We start from the raw sequence: 18,657 nt of genomic DNA on the forward strand, positions 1-18,657 counted from the left end.
AGAGATCATATGTACATGTCTCATCACAAGGAAAGATACATAACGTCAAACTCATCACATAAGCCAAAACCCAATGGCTTCAAGGTCAGTGCCCAACTGACCATGGGATCAATCAATGAGGCCAACCTCTCCAACCATATGAAATGGTTTCTCAATCAAGCACAATTACCCAAGAGAGTACACAAAATCAATCTTCCCAACCAAGTACACTTGGTCTCTTAGTCAAACACAATAACTCAAGGAAGAGAACTCAAATTCAGTGTCCCCGACCAATCCCACTAGTCTCTCTGTCAAACACAATGACTTAAGGGATCACTCCAAGCCTCAAAACCAAACTTCCCAACCACATTGGTTTCTCATTCAATCTCAATGAGCCAAGGGAGTAACCAAGACAATCTTTCCAACCATAAACCTTGGTCTCTCATCTAAGTCCAAGGAAGATTGTCAATGACATAATGTTTTACAATCAATGCTCCCTCTCTCGCAGAGAGGGATTCTTAACGACTCCAAGATGTTCTTTGAAATAAGCAAACTTTATCTGGGACAATGGTTTCATCAAAACATCAACAACCTGCTCATCAGTAGGTGCATATGAGCTTCACAACTCCTCTCTGGACAATATTCCGGATGTAATGATACTTGATGTTATTGTGCTTCGACTTGTCATGAAAAAATGGGTTCTCAGAAAGCTTTACACAACTTTGTTGGTCACAATATACAATGGTTGATTCCATCACCTGATTAAACAAACCAACAAACAACTTGAAGGCACATAAGTTTGCGACAGGATGAACATGTAGCTATATACTCAGCTTCAACTGTACTAAGAGCAACAAAAATATGCTTCTTACTTGACCATGAAATCATAGCAGAGCCCAAGCTAAAACAGAAACCATAAGTGCTCTTTCTATCATCAGTGCATCCAACCCAATCAACATCAGTAAAACCATGCAACTGCCATTTTCCATTAGAAACATATCGCAAATCATAATCAATGGTGCCACAGAGATATCTCAATATATGTTTGTTGCAACCCAATGCATATGTCAGGGCTCAGCCAAGAATTGGCTCAACGTGTTCACAACATAGCAGATATCAGGTTTGGTGTTCACTAGATAGTTCAATGAGCCAATCATTTTGCGATACATAGAGGGATCAATCAAATCAGAATCACAGTCTTGTATCTTCTTCAAATTTGTCACCATGGAAGTGGCTAAGGACTTGTAGTCCATCATGCGGAATTTTTGAGGATCTTAATGTTGTACTTTCCTTGTCCAACAAAGATTTCATCAAGATTTTGCCAAATTTCCAATCCCAAATAGTAATGCATAAGACCAAGATCCTTCATCTCAAATTCAAAAATCAGCTCCCTTTTACACTGGACAATGAGAACCTCAACTCCTGTTACAAATAAATCATCTACATACAACAACAAAATCAAGGGCTCACCTTCAACAACTTTGAAGTACAAATTCGGATCAACATTGCTCTTTTTGAAACCAAGGCTCAACAAATAGCTATCAATGCGAGAGTACCATGCATGAGGAGCTTGCTTAAGCCCATACAAGACTTTCTTCAATTTACAAACATGTGTCTCTCTATTATGAATCTCAAAGCCTCGAGGTTGCTCAATATGAACTACCTCTTCAATGACTCCATTCAAAAAGGCAATCTTGACATCCATTTGATGCAATTTCCAACGTGCAATAGAAGTAAGAGCATTAATGGATCTATTAGAAGAATACTTGGCAATAGAAGCAAATGTGTCTTCATAATCTTCTCCCTATTTTTGGGAGAATCCACGAGCCACAAATCTTGCCTTGTACTTCTCAATGCTTCCATTAGCTGCATGCTTGATTTTGTAGATCCATTTGGAAGACACAACAAATTTCCCTTCAGGCCTTGGCACGATTTCCCATACATCATTCTTCAATATGGATTGGTACTCTTCAATCATAGCATCTTTCCAAACTTGATGTTCAACTGCTTCTTCATAGGTGGATGGCTCAGACTCAATGATCTTACTCATCAATGTTGCATAACTTGAATACTTCTTTGGCCTCTTGCTTTCTATGAAGGTCCCACAAGGTCCCACAAGGTGCTACATGTCCTTCATCTTCCTTCAAATTTATTTCAAGCCAAGTTGTTCTCTTTCTAGTCTCAGGTACAATGACTCTAGGTGATTCAATAAATTCATGTGGATTGTTTTCGCTCAGATTGTACAGGTACGGTGCAACAATGACTCAGGTCGGGGGCTGTCACTCTGATCCCTGACCTCTCCATTGTAGTTGTCTCCCAACAATAGACTATGGGGGGTAGTCCCTATGGAAGATGGAAATGAAGGACAAGTTGGCAACCAACGAGTCCGGGAGACGATTGAATGACCTAGCTACTTAGTTAATTTTAGCAAGACTTGAAGATCAAATTAGATTTAAATGTGAGAGCAGTGACTTGTGGAGTCAATTTTTTGCTTTATATCGATTAAAGACCAAGTAACCGGATGAACAACTATTGCTTGAATGAATGCTATCCTATATGATATGCAAATCCTATAAGCTAGGTGAAATGCAAAATCTTGGTTGATGTTAAGTTAGATGCCTATTCTAAATGATTCCTTCCTCCTAACTATTTTATAACTAGTCTCTAGAGAAGGTTGTGGGATAAAAGCCAATAGGAAGCAAGCAGAGGCTTGATTAATGATACTTCCCCCCATGTTCTAGCCACTCGATGCCTCCGACGCTGCAGAGTCTGTGGCTTTGACCACTACAAGGTCACCGTGTTAACCACTAGAGAGGTGCTAGGCTCCTCAAGCTAGATTGAGAAAGGCGGTCCTATTGTCTATCAACCAAGCTTATGCTTGGGGTTAGTTTATTAAGATGCAAGACTAGTCCTAAAATGAAATGCAAGGTGAATGGGTGATTCTTAAGGGGAGATTACTTAAATGTTCCTTTAAGTACTTAGTTATGATTTTCTTCAAGTTAAGATATCAAGTACTTGACAATGCTTAGAAGAGGTAATCTCAACCATAAGACAAGTGCTTAGATTCAACGGTGCCAACGAGAGATAACAAATGCCCACGATACAATTGCTCAATAATCACAGGAAAGATGCTTCAGTGATTCACCAATATAGAGACTTTACAATGGATATCCACTTGCAATATGAATTATAAATGACAACTAGAGCACTTCATCCACTTAGAACAATCAACAAATGATTTTGGATGCCAATGATGATTTACTTAGAACAATTAGAGATCTTCCAAGATATTTCAACAACATGAATGCCAATATTACTTAACTCCAATTGTCAAGAGGTATTCGATTAGAATAGAAGCCTTCAAACAAAGAACACTTAGAGTCTTAATGCCAATGTGAGATTATCAATCACACATAGATATTAATAATGAAAGCACTACTCACCAAGGTTCTTTTGATTAGAAAAGACAGACACGATTATTCAATGAGCTCTTAGATTTATTAGGCAACCAAAACTTATGAGGTTTAGGGAGTGAGTTAATGTGCAAAGTTTAAGATGGTGTAACTTCACAAGAAAACAAATGTTAGATGCTAGCACATTAATCAATGCAGCAATTTTTTTCCACATTGAACTTATGAGAACATGAAGCAATGACAACACTTATGTAACTTGTATTCCAATGTTATCCGAGCAAGAGAATTTTATAACGGCAGTAAGTTACTTGTGAAAACAGTGAGCCAAATGCCAAGAGACACCAAACTTTATCACTTCCTTTCAATGCAATCAGCGAGGAGATGATTATGTCACTTATGATATTCAATGAACAATAGGACAGCAGTAGATTACTTAAGTTTTATAGCTCTTTTAGGTGACAAATGAGATGCATATGCTTGCTAAATATGAGAAATATGAACCCCCAAGTGTCAAATCAACTTTACCAATCACAAGATTTGGAAAATGATGCAATTATCACTGTTAGGAATCAGACTTCAATATGCAGTCCAAATAGGCATGAAAGTCATGATAACATGTAAAACAATGAATGCCAAACTTGCTTAAGTGACTCATCAGTGTGTTAGATAGATTATCAATTTATTTCATGCCACTTAGATATGTATTTGACTACTTTTAGAAGGATATTGGACTGCTGTCGCAAACATTAAGGGAAATAGGGTTCAGAGACCAAACCCTTGAGGCCCAAAGCCTAGGAGTTTTACTTGCCCAACTTCTCCACAATTTTTTCAATTGGCTAGACCACCTGCAAACACAAGTCTTGACCCCAATATCTCTGCAAAACCACCAATAGATCAGCCCAGAAATTTAAATGATAACCCACAAAAGTGAAAGAGGGCAGATGAAGCAAGATAGGGCTGGGAAGAGGGGGAAGCAAGCCTCTTGGAGGCTGTGGCTTTGATCAAAGGCCAAACCAGGCCTGCATTGGGGTGAAAGGAGCCCACAAGGGGTTGCCGCTGAGGGACAAAGGCCTTAGAGGCCTGCGGCAGAGGAGGAGAAGCCTTGGGGAGGCCACAATAGGGGTCTGAAGGCTGGCCGAGAGCAAGAAGGGCTGAGCAGAGGCATGGGAAGGCAACAGAGAGCTGGAAAGAGGCTGCTGTGAGGCAGGGGAAGGGAAAACAAGGTCAACGGAGGACAGGCCAAGGCCTTAGAGGCCTGTGGCCTAGCCTAGGAAGGCTAGCGACTAAGGCAAGGAGCCCCAAAGGCTTGCGGGCTTAGTGAGCAAGGCCAAAATGGCCCGCGGCTAGGGCTAGAAGGGAAGACGACTAGGGCTAGCGTGGAAGGCCCTAAATTTTTTTGAAACCCTCGCCCAAAATTGAATTTGCTTTAGATCTTCAGTTTCACTGCAAAATTCCTTGATTCTAGCCCTAAATTTTTTTTATAGGCTAGATCTTACCCTCAAGGACCTATATCTAGCTCTAATCCAACAAGTCTTCTTGAATCCCACTTGCACAAATAAATTTACAAGCACCCAAAACCTAAATATATACAAAAAATTCAAAACCCCAAACACCAATTGCAAAAACATGGGTTAGAAAAAATTTATTCTAGAAAAATTCTATTTACAAAATTAATTTACAAATTATATACAAATATACAACGCTTGAAATATATTTTGAAGAATAATTTTTATAATAATGACAATGGCTAGATGTATTTCGAAAGATAGATATTAACCACAACTTTAGCGAAGCAAGAAAATCACATAAAATATCTGAAGTCCAAACAAGGTTAGGCTGTGCCCACAGTGTGTGAACTTGGAGCCCAAGGGCCTGGGAACCTGCAAACTTTATATATTTTTTAAGAGAAAATTGTTAGATCATACAATGAATCAAATCACCTAAGATAAGCCCAAAATTTACCAATAGAATGTTTCTATCATCTACAAATGAAATAACAATTCATATAATATTGAAGCACAATATAGGAAAACACATACACAGAACAAACCACAGATCAATGAGACAATGACACCATGAATTGTACCCCAAAGTATTTTATTATGAACTTCAAACGTTACCAGTAGAACAATGGCTTCACACTAGTGTTTACAAAATTACATCTGACGAAAGATCAAGATATCAATAGAAGCAAAATGCCTTCTATTTATAGAGAAATCCCTCCAAGTGGAAAATAATGACTAGTTGGTTTGATCATCGTCAAAATATTCTCGACCGTCAATAAATACTTGGTCAACTTTTAATCTTTGCTGTCGAAAATATTTATTTTTGAGGATGTTTTCGAATTTCTTATTAAAACCATTTTTTATTAATCCAAAAATAATTACTTTGGATTAATTTCTTAAAAAATTTGACTTTGACTTAACCACCAAGGTCCAAGGGCTTAATTTTTCTTAAAAAATCCAGTTTTGCCTTGGTGGGGGACCTCCAAATATATATATATATATATATATATATTTGAATAAGACTGATTCTATTAAAGATACAAAAATAGTGTTACATGGAGGCACCGGCCTTTGCAGAACCTGTCTCAGAGAATTTACTAAGTGTTAGCAAACAGTGACTGAAAAAAGACTGCCCACAAGGGGAAACCAGTCCAAAGAAGGTGTGAGCTGCCCACGCAGGGGAAACCAGCTTATGATGTCCATGTTTGAGAGATTTCCAACAAAACAAAAAACCAAAAAAGACCCCACTTAACAGCAACCACAAATTAAAACCACTAAGAAGACCAAAGAAGACCTGATGACTAGGAACCTGGAAAAAGAAACGAAGCCTGCTAGGTGTCATCAGGTGGCGGGGTTTCCTCCACGATGAGACACCCGTAAGCATATGGGTCATCGTCGGCTTGCTGCTGGCCACTGGTCGTGGCGTCCCGCTGCTCTTCGCCATCTGGATTGTTCATCCCATCTGCCTCCTTCCCATTACCACCTGGGGTGTTACTCGTCCTGTTCAGTGCTTCCGGGTTGGAGTGAGTCGCGTTCGTCCTGTTCCAAGCGTCACCCTGCGAGTTGTTCTGCCTGCTGTCGCCCGTCCTGTTCGGAATGATGCTAGCCGGGACTAAATTGCATTGTGGCTCCTCCCTGAAGGCAACAAAGATGGTGGCGATGATACAGGGGCAGTCCAGGGTGCATTTGAATTGGAATTGGGTGGAGTGAGAGGGGTTCATCGTTAGCTCATAGTCAGATTGAGGGTGTTGGGTTTCCGCCATATGCCTTTGGCCAGCTCTCTGGGCCTGCCCTCTTCCATTGCGGGTGATGGGAAAGCGACCCCTGCTTTGAGCCGCGTTCGAAGGTGAGGAGGAATCCGCTTGAGCCGAGTCAGACGGGGACAATGAGGGAGGGCGGGTTGCTCTCCCTCGCTTGCTGCCCCTACAACTTCTCGTTTTGTGCCTGAGGTGGGGCATATTGGCTGGGTGAATATCAGTTCGCTGGGTGCTTGGAGGAGCTGGAGACGGGGTGGAGTGGCTTGAGAAGACAGGGGAGTGAGGAATACGAGCGCCTGAGGTAGAATTGAGGGTTGGAACAACAATTCTGTAACAGTAGAGCGGGTTATGAGAGAAATGGGCATTGTCAATTAACTCAATGCAGTAGAGAAGTTGACATCTTCTTCCTGTGGCTGTTCTGGAGCTCGGCTGTGCTGCTGCGGGAAGGAAATTGCAGGCGAGAGGAGGCAAAGCAGTGGGGGGACACAGATTATTCTCCATCTTAAGGTCTAGAACCAGAAGTTGGTGGCCTCAGCTCTCTCCCTTCATTAATGACTTTTGGCTTTCAAGCTTCATTAAATTGCCATAAATTCTAGTGGTGGGCATCTCGTTAGCAGTGCGGGAGGCCATGTGGCCATACCACTTGCCAGCCCGGAAGATCCTCGCTGTGCCATCACCATTGATCACCCGCATCCAGGGGGGGGACCTCCAAATATTAACTTCTTTTAGACCCACGATTTTTTCCACTTGGAGAAATTAATTTCTTTAACATTTTAATTTTGACTCTAAATTAATTAATTTTTTTGGCTTAGGATTTAATTTTATTTTTGCCAGAAAAATTAATTAATTGACTCATGAGGGGATTAATTATTTTTCCACCCTCAAATATATTAGCCATGGTGTCTAAGTATGAGGGACCGTGCACTAAAATACTTTTTACATCAAATATTACAATAATTCAACCCTTAAAGGGGGAATACCCGCTTGTTATAGACCCTCATAATACTTACCCAATGCTGCGACACAATATGATCTAGTAGACCAAGTGATTTGTAATAAAATAATTTAGCTAATTAGCTGAAATTATTCCCAAACCACTTTTACAATAGATCTGACTAAAACACTAAGACTCACCTAAGACTTCAACAATAAATTCAACCCTAGCTTTGGGGTTGAGGCTGGAGGGAAAATCTCTACCGATCATTCGTGTTTAGAAACACATATAATTAGTGAGACGAAAACCTCATAGGATGAATTTGTTGCCAAAATCATAAGTTGGATGGCCAGTTGTGTACCATTAGTACGAGTCAATTGCTTATTTGTAAACTCCCACATCCCATTCTCCATTGACAATAATGCTATCCTCTCCTTCAAGGGATTGTAGTTGGATGTTCCCTTCAACTGGTCTTCAAACCTTAACCGTGTTGCAGCCATTCTCACAACTAATTAAATACTCAAACCCCAGAAAAATATAATTGCTGGAAAATTCTTTTGTTGTTGTAAATCGCTGTGAAAAATTGATGTTCTCTTTCCTCAAAGTTTTAACGCTCTGATACCATGTTAAGTTTCTAATACCAGATCTGATTTGATTTTTGTAGCAGTTTATCTTACACTCAAAAAAAGTTTCAACCATTAAAATCTTTTTCTGAAAATGGTGAAAATAAATACGCTGGTATTTTAACTTTAAATAAAATTTGCGGTGAAAAATAAATGGACAGTCAGTTGCAAAACATAGCAAAAAATTATGCCCAACAAATTCTCCTCAACTCTCTATTACTCAGGAAAATTATGGCTTCCTTTAACAAGAAAATTGACCCACAAAGAATACCTAGAAAATACAACAATAGAACTTGGCAATTTGCTCTACTCTAAAATTCGGCTTACACTTGTGCTTGCCGTTTTTCACAATTTCAGTGCACCTGTAGCAACTCGACCTCCTTCCAAGTTTAAGATAAACCCACACGACCTTCCCAAACTAACGACCTGCCAGCTAGAATTCAGCCTCACAAGTCTCGGCCTCCTCGTCGATGTGACACACCCTAGACCTCGTCCACAAACAAGTTTCAGTGCCTCTCTTGTGCCCTCAACCTACGAACTTGTGCTCCAAAATTCTTTTAGCTGTACACTTTTCACCTCTCTTTAGTCTTGAGTGTCTCACTCACTTGAGAAAAATCGCTCTCCCTAGAATAATGTCTCTTCACCTCTATCTTAGGCTTCTTTTATAATTGCTTGTTGAGCTAGATCTCAAACTCGGGATGTCATATGTGATGGATGTTTAGGATTAGATCCTAAGCCTCACTTGAGATCAACCGTTGAGATTAGATCTAGATCATTTAAATAATTGATTTAGTTATCCTTAGAAACTTCGCTCAATAGTCGACAATAATTAATAAATTAATTAATGTGCTTTTCCTAAAGTTAAACCTAGGAAAGAGATTATAAAAGTCACTTACTCCTCATGAGCAAGAACCTAAAGAGGCTGTTTGTCATCTTTTGAATGCTTGACACCAAGCTTATGCAGAAGCACTTGTTCGAGCTATTAGCACCAACACCAAAGTTGGTATGACCCAAGTGTTGATGCTATAGTCTGTTGGTGTTGGCTAGCATAGCAATAAATCTGCTTCATTTTGAAGAGGATGGAGACTTCCACAACTTATCCATATGATTAAATTCATCACAATAACTTGAGGCAACCACCTTAAAAACATTATGTGTCCTTGATAAACCATCATTTTAGCCAAAATATCACCTTCTTGTTGGTGTGGGTGATGTATTATATATGAAGAAGAATTGGTTCAACTCCTAGAACATGAAGGTCTAATCCAAACTTGGTAGTGTCAATAATGACATCACAACATCTCGACTCTAGTAAGGTTGATTTATCACCAATGACTAGTTTCTATACACTATGCTATTGTCGATAATTGGAGAGGAAGTGTTGGTGTTTGATCATATTCATAGTGGCTTCAAGGTTACCAATCCATTCTTGTGAAGTGGAGGACCACTATGCAAAGCACATGGCGAAATTTATACTTTGAAAATCCATTTTTCTCGTCTTGCCTGCATAGACCAAAAAGAAACTCTCAAAATTAGGCATTGACCTTGAAAGAGGGTTAAAACCTAGGAAAAACTCTAGATGAACCCTATAAGAGGTGTTGTCTTTAAAGACATTTAGACCCTAACGAAGAGGATCAAAGGAGCCTTTGCTCTACAATCATCAGGACTCAAGAGAAGTGCAATGTCACTAGCCATTAACTTCTTATCAAATATTGAATACTGAGAGGGAGGTTGAAATTGGCTCTGATACCATGTTGAGATTCACAAGTGAGATTGAGTGGAACCTACTACCCACCAAAAGTGGATGACCCCATAAGAGAAAATTGTCTCCTAGATTTGTCTTCAGCCGATAGCCAACAATCCCTGACAACTGCCATTGTAGCCGATATATTGTGCCATTTCATCTCCGCTTCCTGAGCCAGTCATATGTCCCCTCGCCCATCTATCGAGAGCGTATGTTTGAAGGTGGGCCATCTAATCCTAAAGGTATGTTTTTCATTGTGCAGTCGGGTGCTTATGCTTGTTTTTCCTTGGGCACTTTGGGCATGGATTATTGGGTGACTTGGAAGAAGGAAGGGTTTTTACAGTAGTCTTGTTCTCTCACCTTAAATGGGGGGTTAATCCTCAATCTTAGTTTCTTGGGATCTCCCATATTGGCTTATAGCGTTAGGAAGGGCACTACTTGGGAAACCTCGATTTTGGTAGCGCGGTTTTGTTTTCCCGTTTCACATTTTTCACTCCCCTCCACACATTACAAGCCCTATCCCATCATTTTCTCTCTCTGGGTCCACATGATCACTGGGTCCACAAGGCATTGGTATTCCCCCTCCCCTTGTCCATATGTTTGGGTCGGCCACACCATCATGTAGGCTCATGAAGCCCAATGGATATGTCTCTTGACCCTCAATGACTTGTATAAATATAAGAGACCTCCATCCTCATTTGACACCTCACTCACTCACACATTCTTCTCTCTCATCATATGATTGGATTGTACAACTTATTTGATATCTCTATTCCTCACATGTGTGGCAACAAAAGGACAAATTGCAAGATGAATTACAGGGCCGAAATTTCAGAGACTATTTCAGGTTTGACCAACGTTGACAAGGGGTGGTTTGACCTCCTTTGACTGCTGTTTTTGTGCTTGAATTTCGTTTTTGGCAAGCCACATCTATTGGCACATGAACTGAGGCATTTTGTTGACTTTGACCACAGACATAACACATGGTTGATCGCAGGCTTGACCACAACATTTGACTAGGTTTGACCGCTGTTTTCAGGACTGTTTTGGGTTGACTTTGACTACCTTATCAAGATGAGTTTGACTGGTTATGACCAAGTTGCTTTGAGGAAATTTTGCTGCTGCTTTGACCAATGTTGACTTTCTAGTTAGGGCTGTTGATTGCTGCAGAAAGTTTCAGATTTGACAGCGCTGCTTTAATCATCATTTGGCAAGTCAATTTTGACTTTATTGTACTCTCTCTGTGTTGAACGTTTGATATAATAATAAGAAGAATTGATCAAAGTGTTTTTCCCATCTTGGGGTTTTTCCCTGGTATCCGCCAAATCTGGTGTCCTCTTGTCTTGGCTTGTCGTCTGCTTTATTGTTCATGTTCTATCTACAGTTACTATCAATGTGTTTATGGTAAGACGAGTTTGACTGGTTATGACCAAGTTGCTTTGAGGAAATTTTGCTGCTGCTTTGACCAATGTTGACTTTCTAGTTAGGGCTGTTGATTGCTTCAAAAAGTTTCAGATTTGACAGCGCTGCTTTAATCATCATTTGGCAAGTCAATTTTGACTTTATTGCAGTGTTCCATTGGGACGCGTCCCCCAGGGTCGGGTGTGCGCACCCCACGCACCCGGGACGGGGGGACGTCTAGGGAAACGTTTCCCCACGTCCCCCTTTTGGGGAGACGTAGGGGGGGACTTTTCCCCAGTGTGGGGGATGCGACTCCCCAAAAGGGGGACTCCTGGGCGTCTCCCCTCAGTATGGGCTATGCGTCCCTTGTTAAATTTGCTTTTAAACAATGATTTATGACAGGGAAAACCTAGTATTTGACCATATTTCCCTACTAATGCTATGCAATTCATGGTAATGTTAAATTCTTAAAGTAAAAGTGGCATTCTCCTTTATCTTTCATTTTCATCCTTTTAACATTACCATGAAATGACTCAGGATGTTCGAGAGTGGTTCCGACCTCATTGGATTTCGTATGGAGAAAGTAGAATTTTAGATCTCACTCAAAATCCAGTAGACTTAACAGTGTTTCAAGAATTCGGGATTCGATGGATTGCAATGTTTCCATTGCATTTTGTCATGTACAAGGGTATGGAATTAGTATTTAATCAAGAGCACCAAGCCCTCTTTGTAATTTAGAGTGAATTTTAGACTCATCACTCAACTGTTTTTGAGTTTTAGTTATATCAATTTACTATTCCAGTATTCAGATTTCAGTATCTATTATAGTCTATTTTGTTTAGTACTAATTAGATTCTAGAATGATGAATGATGAATTCTAATTTTAAATCAATCTAGAATCTAGAATGATGAATGATTTATTTAGTTTTTAAATCAATGTAGATTCTAGAATGGTGAATAATGAATAATGAATATGGGTTGGAGTATTTCATTATTGAATCTTGTGATCTATGGATGAATCATGATGTATTAGTAAGGATGATGAGGATGGATCAATGTATTTCATTATTTAATTCAATTATGTATGTATCATTGTATTTATGCTTTCATTATTGAATATGAATTTGATATATATATATATATATATAGATATAGATATTAAAAAGGAAGAAATATATATATACCCCGACGTGCCCCCGTCCCCCCTAAATTTCCCTAAAATTTCAGGGTACTCCCACACGTCCCCCTTGTGTGTCTCCCTGTCCTGGAGTCTTGGTGGAACATTGCTTTATTGTACTCTCTCTTTGCTGAACATTTGATATAATAATAAGAAGAATTGATCAAAGGGTTTTTCCCATCTTGGGGTTTTTCCCTGGTATCCGCCAAATCTGGTGTCCTCTTGTCTTGGCTTGTCTTTTGCTTTTATTGTTCATGTTCTATCTACAATTACTATCAATGTGTTTATGGTTAATGTGATTGCTATTGGAAATCTAAATTGGAAATTGTCATTGGGCTGCTAAAGGAATGTTGAAGTAATTGTGCTAAGAATAGAACATACCATTGTTAACTAAAATTAACATGATCCAAGGCCTAGAGGAGGTTTATCTCACCCTTGAGACGTGGGAGGGAAAGCACCATCATTAGAGCCCTCATTTCGAGCATTGTACAACCTTTTCTTTCATTTGGAGACCCATGAGACCAATAATTGTGCCCTAAACCCACTTTGGGACCCCACATGATGACTTGCATGGAAAATTATGGGCCATCCCCTAATTCATCTTTATCGGAGCCCTGTCTCCCATCATGGCACTTAGAGGACTCAACGTGGCTCTCCAATGACCCTACACCATTATGATGTCATCAACTCGGCTTGCATATGGATAGCTAATTCATAACTTGTGATAGCTACTTGGTCAGCATGTGACCAAGACTTGTTTTTAGAACATTATTTTATAATTTTTGGGGCTCATTAGGCTAATTTGATTTGGAAAGACTCATATAAATAAAAGTGAGTCTCATTTGTGAGAAATCATCATCACTTGGATTCTTCTCTTGTAAAAAATATCACACTGTATCTTTGTAAGCTATTGGAGTTTCTTAGATGCACTATGATATTTGGAACGGATTTTGATCTTGCCTTGGAGCTACTTCTTGAATATGGATGGATATATTGCATGATTCTCTTGTAAGATCTTTTGTTGATGAAGTCTTTCTCTTGAAAATGACTAATGTATGTAATTGTTGCAACTAAAGTAAATGCTATTGTGCCCTAATTTTGTTGAATTTTTTTTGGAAGCTATTTGGTTGGCCCTTGGATATGTTACTCATGGTATAACATGCACATGCACTGGATGTTCTTAGTGATGAAATGTTAGTTTTCTTCATGAAACTCCATATTCTGATTGTAGGTAATTGTTGAAGGTTGGTAGCTAGGGCATCAACTTTTGACCTCCTTGAGGACACATTTGGCCAATCGAATGCATGTAGGACTCCATAGCCCAAAGGACTAGGCACTAGTCCAAGGATTTTGGTGATCAAGATTCTCTTCCTACATATTTTTTTTTCTCCTAAATTTTGGTACCCTGAAGGCACCAACTAAGCAGAGGCGAGCTGAAGTTCAACAAGACAACTTTAGTAGACATAAAAGGGGGGCGTGGTGGAGAATGAGGATGTTTCTGAAACAAGATTGCTCCATGTTTGGTGGGCATCCGCCCGAATTTCATCCATAAAATCCTTGCCCTAGGTGCTACTCTAAGAGTTAAAACCTAGGTGTTTCTCTCTCACCTTGAGGACTTCTTTGAGGGTTGTATGAGCTTTGTATTCAGTGGAATAAATCATAACAGACCCTTTCTCCTCCCTTGCCTTGACCTAGTGAGCACTTTGGAAGCATTTCCGCGCACACTTATTCATAAAACCATAGGTCTAGTGGAAGCCTTTCTCGGTAAGAGTGAAGAGCCTTTGGAAGTGTTAAATCATTACACAGAGCTCCTTTTAGATGTTTTGTCTCATCTCTTGAAGTCTTGACTTTAGGCATACCTATTATCATTGCAAATCTCAAACCCTAGGTCTTGATCTTCTCACCCAAGGTCTTTCATAGAGGGCGTGTTAGCTTCATTGAAGCATTGAGCCTTTATTGTGTCTCTCTTTGAATGGGCCTTGTGAAATCACTTCATACCTAGTTATTGACATATCCATTTCAAGCGATTCCCTTCTTACCGGGACTTCTCCCATCGGTCAAAGTCCGTAAAGCGCAGGGGACCTTGATTGAGGTGACAGTGGGTCAATGTCTCATTGTTGTCACTTAGTCTAGTAGTGTCCCTTAGTTTTCCCTTCCTTAGGGCCCTGCTAGATTGTGTGCTAACAGAACCAACCAACAAAAGGATAATTCAGTGGTAATAAATCAGCACTATTGTGCTGGATAAGATAAAGAGAGTGAGCCGTAGTCATAACATTAAGAGCAATAAAAGAGAAATAGCCATAACACGATAACTTGTGAAAGAGGTCACAATAGAGAGGGTGCCCTGAGGCAAATAACTTATTAAAAGTAATCTTCTTGAGTGAAGGATAAAATCATAAAAGTGAAGATTGGTATATTTATACACCATCGAAGAGGTAGGACATTAGCCCCAAGAAGCCTTGGCTAAGTCAACGTTAGCCAAAAATAGCTGAAGTGATTAATGTTACAACAATGCAGTTAATGACAAGGTTGACTTGTGGTCTTTCTGAAGATTAAATGCGTAAGTTTAATAAAGAGAAGGCCTTGGTTGAACAATGGTACTGAATAAAACTATCACTAAACTTGAATGAAAATTGACTATACTAAATAATAGAATAGAAATGACCAGAAAAGAACAACTCAGTTCCCAGTTTTTCAATTTGGAACACTCTGTTCCTTGTATACAATCAAGATTTTAATAATGGTTTACAGATATAACTATAATTAGCGACATACTTTAGCGATGGGAACTCGACCAATTGAGCTAACCCTTGGGGCTTCGGGGTTTGGCTTTCCTAATAAGACGATGGGATGTGATCCCTTCGGGTGAGTCTTCCCGAATATTTCCTGAAGAATATATATATATATATATATATATATATATATATATATATATATCTTTGTAATTTTCGACACAGATAAGTAATTTTAGTTGTAATGATTTTCAATTTGAATTCTCATACACAATCTGTACTATTTTATTTCTTATTACTGAAGCAATGGTTTGAAATTCTTGTTGGTCCTTTTCTTCCTGAATTTGTAGATTTCTTGTCAATCTAGATTGGGAACACCTTGAAAATGATCAGATTGAAAAATCAATTAATATAGGTACATTCTTGTGATAATTTGAAATTCACTCTGATTTTGTTTATGTTCTTTTAGAACTAGTATTATAGATTTCCGGAACATTATTCTACAGTTGAAATAAAGAAATGACCTTGGTTGGTTACTAGTTAATATTGAATCTTGATTATTAGCCAATTCTTTTCTGATTGTGATTCAGTCTATCTCCTGTGTTCTCCTCGCATACTCTAATAACATTCGTTACCAGGTTGTGGTTGATGTCAATGACATCTATGGTGAATAATTGTTTCTTAGTACCATTATGACTGTGGTTGTATAGAACATTTGAAATTGAAATTATTTGTCCACAAATGACTAGAACGGGTCATTGGGACTTGAGAAGAGAACATAAATGTGCATAACTAATTTCCCAGCAAGGAGAATAGGAAAGGACAAGTTATCTCTAAATCTTAATGTAAGTAACAATAAAGCACAGCTAGCTAAAGGGCTAGAAAAGCCTTATCCCCAAAAACTATAGGGTAACTAATCACTCTCATCATATATGCCTGTAATAGAGATGTCAAAAGCAAGAGCATACAGAATAATGTGTACAGGTGAATGGTCTGGTCTAATGGGGCCATGGGCTCAAATGCTTAGGGCCCCCACCATTCTACTGCTATAGTTATTTTCTTTAGTCTTTACTTGAATTCTACCTTTCTTCACTTTTCTTTTTTTATTATTGTTTTCTGCTTATGCTTATCTTCGATATATAATTTCACAAGGAAATGCATCCAGCATTCTCTGATTCAGCGACCTTAAATGTTTAGTTGTCTTCAGTCTCATTGACTGTTATTTTGTAATTTTAGGACATTGATACTATTTCAATTTCTATCTTGATGTTTTAAATTGCATAAATCCATAGAATTGCTGTTTATTCATCAATGATGCATTCTTTCCCCCCCTGTAAACAGGAACAGCTGGTCCGATTCTAAGTGTAGAGGCCTTGGAGAAAATGATGGAAGATCCAGTAGTTCAGAAGATGGTCTATCCGTAAGAATTTGAGACTAGGTTTAGCATTCCTTTTATGTCTATTAGTGGTCTCTGATGATATTTGGAGCATATTTTGTTCTTTTATGAATTCTTTCATTGCCATATCTTGTTTTGAGAATTGTAAAACATAATATAATATTTGATGAGATTGCATTTGTTATTTTTTTGGTACAAGTTATGCTGTCATTTATGTGGATAATAACGACAATATCATGCTATCTTTAATGTAAATGTTTTAATGATCTAAGTTATTTATTTCAACTGATCTTGCTTGCAGGTATTTGCCCCAAGAAATGCAGAATCCAACTACTTTTAAATGTAAGCTTTTGCTTTTGTGTTTTATCCATCCGTGGTTCTGTCAAATAGATTTTGGAAGCTTTTTGAAAATATAGGTTTTATAGAATCATATTGATGAAACTGTAAAATTAATTTATGAAGTTTGATGCTGTTTTTCTTTGTATGCAGGGATGCTGCAAAATCCACAGTATCGTAAACAACTGGAGGATATGCTGTAATATTCATCTGCCCTTTCATATTCTTCTAAAAATAAAAATAAAAAAGTGATCAAAACGCGTACATACCTATTTGTATTTTTTCTGAGATTTTCTGTATATTTCGAATTGATGTTTGGCAAACCTGATGGAGGGTTGTAGGCATCCTATTATTTGTCGTTTTGGTGAAAGTCCTGTTGGAAAATTAAGCTAGTCAGTTATTTTGCTATTAAAATCTAGCGTTTGGTGACTGCAATTCTATTCTGTATTAGTCTTTTGTGCTTGTTCATGTTAACTGTATTCTTTATCCCATCTGGCCTAGCTCTCTTCTGGCTCAATGCAGTTCTTCCTTATTTGTGGATTCCTTTCATTCCACCATTGGCACCGATATAAACTTTATTTTTGATATCTATATTGCTTTTAATTTGAACGTATTTGCTTTAGCCTTTTTCTGTAGTTATGCTGCGTTGGCCTGCTTTTTTATGGATATCATCTAATTTAGTATTTACCATCTACACATTCATTGAGCATGATGCATCCCTTTCAAATGCTTTTGTGCTGTGCTTCCTTTCTTCAAATTTGTTGAAAACAGTCTATTTTGTATGTTTCCTTTAGATAAGTGCTAACAACCATTGTGTGAGTGGCAATACAGTTCAATTAGTGACGTTAGTGTTAGTTTTTGTAGCATCGAATGTGTTCTAGCCACAAAATTTGGTGGAGAGGCTAGAATGCATTAGATCTCCAAGACCCAGAAATCGTTTCTGGAAATTCCACCTAGAAATGACTTAATAAAATTATTAACCAATTTTTTAATGTTTCCTAAGTCTAAACTTAGGAAACATTGCAAAGAATTGGCTGTGCGCGCGCCCTGCTAGGTTTCCTCTGTCTGCGACTTCTGCATCGGCCCTCGGCCCCTTGGCATGGCCCCTCTGGAGGCTCCACCGGAGGAGGCTGCTCTTCAGCAGGCTTTTTCTGACTTGGTCAGATCATTACCGCCACAAAGACCTCGCCCCACAGTTTCTAAATTCGTGAAAAAACTTGATGGTTTGCAGGAAGTAACCTTACCTCCAACCTTGCCTCGCATGGCTGCCCTTGTATTAGCAGAACGAGGTCTCATTGGGCAATTCACTGGACTCTGGCCTTCACCAAAAACAGTGCAGAGATGGGTGGAAAGGAACTGGTCTGATAAAACACAAGGGAAAATCTCCATTAGATTTTGTGGGAAAGGGTATTTCACCTTTCATTTTGAAACAAAAGAAGATAAGGACTTAATCTTCCGTAATGGGCCTTATTTCATGGATTCCAGAGGATTATATCTCAACAAATGGACTCCGGACTTTGATCCAGAGTTGGACATACCCAGTGCTGTTCCTGTTTGGGTCTGGCTTCCTCACCTTCCCCTTCACTGCTGGGGAGATGAATCAGTTCGTGCTATTGGAAATGCTGTAGGAAAATACATTGATCGAAGTGAACCTAAGGAC

General features: G+C 38.9%; 1 protein-coding gene across 2 annotated transcripts in view; it reads left to right on the forward strand.

The window, feature by feature from the left end:
• The window catches only part of TIC40 (hydroxyproline-rich glycoprotein family protein), a 285,802-nt gene that overhangs the window by 81,268 nt on the left and 185,877 nt on the right, over positions 1–18,657 (forward strand). For both annotated transcript variants that reach the window (XM_089416433.1, XM_089416432.1), the window contains exons 8-10: positions 16,607–16,685; positions 16,963–17,003; positions 17,151–17,196. In XM_089416433.1, coding sequence (XP_089272559.1) covers positions 16,607–16,685; positions 16,963–17,003; positions 17,151–17,196 — 166 coding nt within the window. The remainder of the gene's footprint in view (positions 1–16,606; positions 16,686–16,962; positions 17,004–17,150; positions 17,197–18,657) is intronic.

Source organism: Pinus tabuliformis, chromosome 3_2 (assembly GCF_031772625.1).
Source record: "Pinus tabuliformis cultivar Carrire ecotype Pingquan chromosome 3_2, CPIR1, whole genome shotgun sequence".
Lineage (NCBI taxonomy): Eukaryota > Viridiplantae > Streptophyta > Pinopsida > Pinales > Pinaceae > Pinus > Pinus tabuliformis.